Source organism: Manihot esculenta, chromosome 7 (genome assembly GCF_001659605.2).
Source record: "Manihot esculenta cultivar AM560-2 chromosome 7, M.esculenta_v8, whole genome shotgun sequence".
Classification (NCBI taxonomy): Eukaryota; Viridiplantae; Streptophyta; class Magnoliopsida; order Malpighiales; family Euphorbiaceae; genus Manihot; species Manihot esculenta.
In genome coordinates, this window is record NC_035167.2 from 24,842,467 (window position 1) to 24,846,872 (window position 4,406).

The window sequence follows — 4,406 nt, forward strand, 5'->3', positions numbered from 1 at the left end:
TGGAAAGGCAAGGGAGAGAGAGAAAAGGTGAAAAATATAGTGGAGGGAAGATAGAAATTATTGATTTTATTTGCCTTCTTGAGTCTTTTCTTGCCAAAAACAGTGAAAACTCATGAAAGTGTTGGACTTTTCAGGTCATCTTCTTCAATCAAAGAGGACCCATCATTTTTTTTTAAAGCTTAGTTTGCCTCTCTTCCTGCTCATGGATCCCAAGGGCTCAAACTCAAAGAACCCACATGAACTACCTAGCTTTTTGACCCAACCTCCTCAAACCCTACAACAGCACCAAAACCAAAGCCAACAACAACCACAGAAGGCAAGCATGGGAGAGAACAAACCAGCAGAAATAAAAGATTTCCAGATTGTAATTACAGATAAAGAAGATCAAAAGAAGCAGTTAGCATCAAAAAGAAGCTCAAACAAGGACAGACACACAAAGGTTGAAGGTAGAGGAAGGAGAGTAAGGATGCCAGCTCTTTGTGTAGCAAGAATCTTTCAATTGACCAGAGAATTGGGTCACAAATCTGATGGGGAAACAATTTAGTGGCTGTTACAGCAAGCAGAGCCTTCCATAATTGCTGCAACTGGGACAGGAACAATACCAGCCTCAGCCTTGGCAGCTACTGGTGGATCAGTTTCACAACAAGGTAATATCATTAATGATTATATAAATTAATGATTTTATTTTTTGTTAATTCTCACGTTTGGAATGGAAGAATTAGTTCTTTTTACATTAAGTTTTATTATTATTATTATTATTAAAAATATAAATAGTGCAAGCTTGTGTAAGAATTCAATTGAATTATTTTCTTGTAAATGATTTATTCCAAATAGCGGGAGTAGGATTTACCAAGTGGAATTCTTACTTGAAATTATTCCCTCCCAGTGTCCTAGCTTTGCTTTCAAAATATCTAGCCAGAAGAAGGGAAAATGGGTTGAAACTTGTTGCTCTCAGTCGTCTATAGATTCTCTATTGCTTATTTACGACTAGCAGAATTCACAGGAACCATCTGCTTGCATATGAAACTTGGAATCTTTGATGTGAATCTTAGGACGCTTGAGTGTGAGAATTTGGTAGATTGGAGGTTTTATATGCTAGTGAGTTGACAATAGGATGTTGCATGTAGTTTTTTTATATTTGTGCATTACAGTAGAATAAGTTTTCAATCTGCAAAATCCCAAAGGACTTAATTCGAGGGGGTTTCATCACATGATTGTATGAACCTATGGCATATATAAAAGTGAGCTCATGCTGGATTTTGTTTGAAATATTATGGATTAAACCTTTTTGAACGTTTAAAACATGGAAGGAATTGTGAGTTAAGACTTGAAATATGACAAACTAAAGGAGTATGGACTTGATGTAAGAATCCAATCTTGTGGCTTCTGTGCGTTTTGAATGAGACAGATTTGCTGGCTGTTAAAATTTCATCATGCTAGCTGAAATTTTTTTCTAAAGTGTTATTTAAATTTACTTATTTATTTTTTCTGTGCAGTGCCACAATGGGCATAATCTTTGTTCAACTTGTAAAATAAGGGTGCATAACCGATGCCCCACTTGTAGACAACAACTTGGATACTGGACATGCTTAAGACAATACGTTATGGGAATGCTTTCAAAGGAAGAGGAAGAAACAGACAAGAAGTAGAGCCTAGCATTCAAATAAAATGCCTGATTTGTTTGTGATCCATCACATATAGATAAACTGATTTGTGAAAAAAAAAAAGGAGAAATCTGACTCAAAATTTTCAAAACATTTGTAAGTTAGGAACAAATGAAATCCTGAAACTAAGGACTAGTACTTGGTTTTGGAGCAGTTAGACAGTTGAAGTTCATAGGACTAACCATTGTTATTTCTTAACCCCTGAGATTAGTGCAGCCCCACATGCCTTTTTTGACCTATTAAATCTCAGAAAATCAAGTTACTCCCTACAATGAAAAGTTAGAAATGGGAGTGCTAAACGATATCTGTTCTGTAGTTTTAGAAAGAGCAAGAATGCTGTAAAACAGTAAGCCTAAAGCTGCTTATGAACACTGGGAAATAATGAAGGCACAGGCCCACACTCAAATGCACAACAACTACACTCAATTGCACAACAGATCTTGTTTTTTTTTTTTTGGGGAATCCAAAACAAAGTAGAATAATAAATTTAAAACACGAGCAGAATAATAAATCTAAAATAACAAAAGTAAATCTTAAAGGCCCACACTCAAATGCACAGCAACTACACTCAAATGCACAGTAGATCTTGTTTTTTTTTTGGGAAATCCAAAACAAAGTAGAATAACAAATCTAAAACACAAGCAGAATAACAAATCTAAAATAATAAAAGTAAATCTTAAAGAATGAAAATAGAGTACCTGGAGAATGGAAAATGCAGATCTTGAAGAAGAGAATAATAAACGAGCAGTAGATGCGATGTATCGACGGGAGGGGAGGGATGACAACAGTGCCTTCAGGAGGGAAGCTGGGATGTACCGACGATGATGGAGAAGCTGTGATGTACTGATGACGACGATAAATTTGGGCGATGTACCGACGACGATCAATTTGGGCAACGATGTCAATGGGTCCAAGAGGGAAGCTGAGATTGATGGGGAGAGAATTAGGGATTTTGGGGAGAGAATTAGGGATTTTGTTAATGAAAGCTCAAAAATGTGAATAACGGGAGGGAGAAAGAGGGAAATCGTCAAATTCGTAATTTTACTTTAGTAACGGATCTAATCCATTACTAACTGATCAGTTAGTAACGGATATTACAATCCGTTACTAAAATACGTAAACAAATTGCATTTCAGTAACGGATTTGGATATCCGTTACTATACAATGAAAATTAAAACCATTTAGTAACGGATAAGTATCCGTTATAAAAATTAGTAACAAATTAGTAACGGATTTGGTAATCCGTTACTAATTTGTTTCCTACACTAATATCCGTTACTAATCCGTTATTATTTAGAAACCAATATTATCCGTTACTAATTTCCGTTACTGATCCGCTTTTATCTTGTAGTGATAAGGGTCTCCGTCATCTTTTATAAGACATATATTAGGAATCATTGGTGTGCTACATGGTTTAGCTCCCATCTTCCCAATTTCTGCAAGTAAGTCAAGGACATACTTCCTTTGAGACAGGAAAATTCCCTTTTTACTCCTCAAGACTTCGACTCCTAAGAAATACTTAAGCTGGCCCAAGTCTTTGGTATGAAAACTCACATGCAAGTAGTTTTTAGGAGAAGAGATTACTGTACTATCATTTCCTGTAATGACAATATCATCAACATATACAACAAGGAGAATAATATCAGTATCTGAATTTCTATAGAAGACTGAATGGTCACACTTGCTTTTTTTCAACCCAAATTTTTGAACAACTTCACTGAACTTTCCAAACCATGCACGGGGACTCTGCTTCAAACCATACAAAGATTTCTTCAAATGGCAGACTTTCCCATACTCCCCCTGAGCAACAAACCCTGGTGGTTACTCCATATACACCTCCTCTTGGAGGTCACCATGTAAAAATGCATTCTTGATATCTAATTAGTGTAAAGACCAACATTGAGAAGCAGCTAGGGAGATGAACAAGCGAACTGTAGTCATTTTTGCCACAGGAGAAAAAGTGTCAGAATAGTCAACGCCATAGGTTTGAGCATAACCTTTGGCAATAAGACGGGCCTTAAGCCTCGCTATGGAGCCATCTGGATTGACTTTGACGGCAAAAACTCATTTACAGCCCACAACCTTCTTGCTAGAGGGTAAATCAACTAGTTTCCAAGTATAATTTTCATCTAGAGCCTTGATCTCCTTAAACATTGCATCACGCAATCCAGAATGAGCTAGGGCCTCTTTAACTGTCTTAGGCAAAGAAATGGAATCTAGAGAGACAATTAAGGAGGTAGAAGAAGGAGACAGATGATCATAAGACAAAAAATTAGCAATAAAATAGATAGATTTACACTGTCGTTTACCTTTACGAAGACTAATGGGAGGTCAAGGTCAGTTGGTGGTGGATCTGATGGCGAAGAAGATTATGGTGCAAGACATGTATCATCAGGTACTGGTTTCTGAGAGTAAACTTGAACAATTGACGGGTTAAGAGGAGGCTAAATATTAGGAGGAATGTTACCATCAGATTGTGCAGCAGAAAGCACACTCGAAGAGGTCCCACCATCAGATATGATTCTATAGATGAGCCACTCATCATCATCCTCTTGATCAGAAGAGATTTGTGCAACAGGATAAAAAGAAACTTTCTCAGAAAAGACTACATCTGTTGAGACCAGATACTTATTGAGGTCTGGAGAGTAACATCGATACCTCTTCTGAAGGTGAGAATATCCCAAGAAAACACACTTCAAAGCTTTAGTATCAAGTTTAGTCACATGATGTAATATCCGGCT

The 4,406-nt window shown here is 36.8% G+C and overlaps 1 protein-coding gene across 1 annotated transcript; it reads left to right on the forward strand.

Moving 5' to 3' along the window:
* Positions 1 to 322: 322 nt before the first annotated feature.
* Positions 323 to 1,649, forward strand: LOC122724004. Its single transcript, XM_043958155.1, has 4 exons — positions 323 to 460; positions 557 to 647; positions 995 to 1,074; positions 1,497 to 1,649. Exons 1-4 carry the CDS (start codon positions 323 to 325, stop codon positions 1,647 to 1,649), a joined length of 462 nt encoding a protein of 153 aa, XP_043814090.1.
* The last annotated feature ends 2,757 nt before the right edge of the window (positions 1,650 to 4,406 follow it).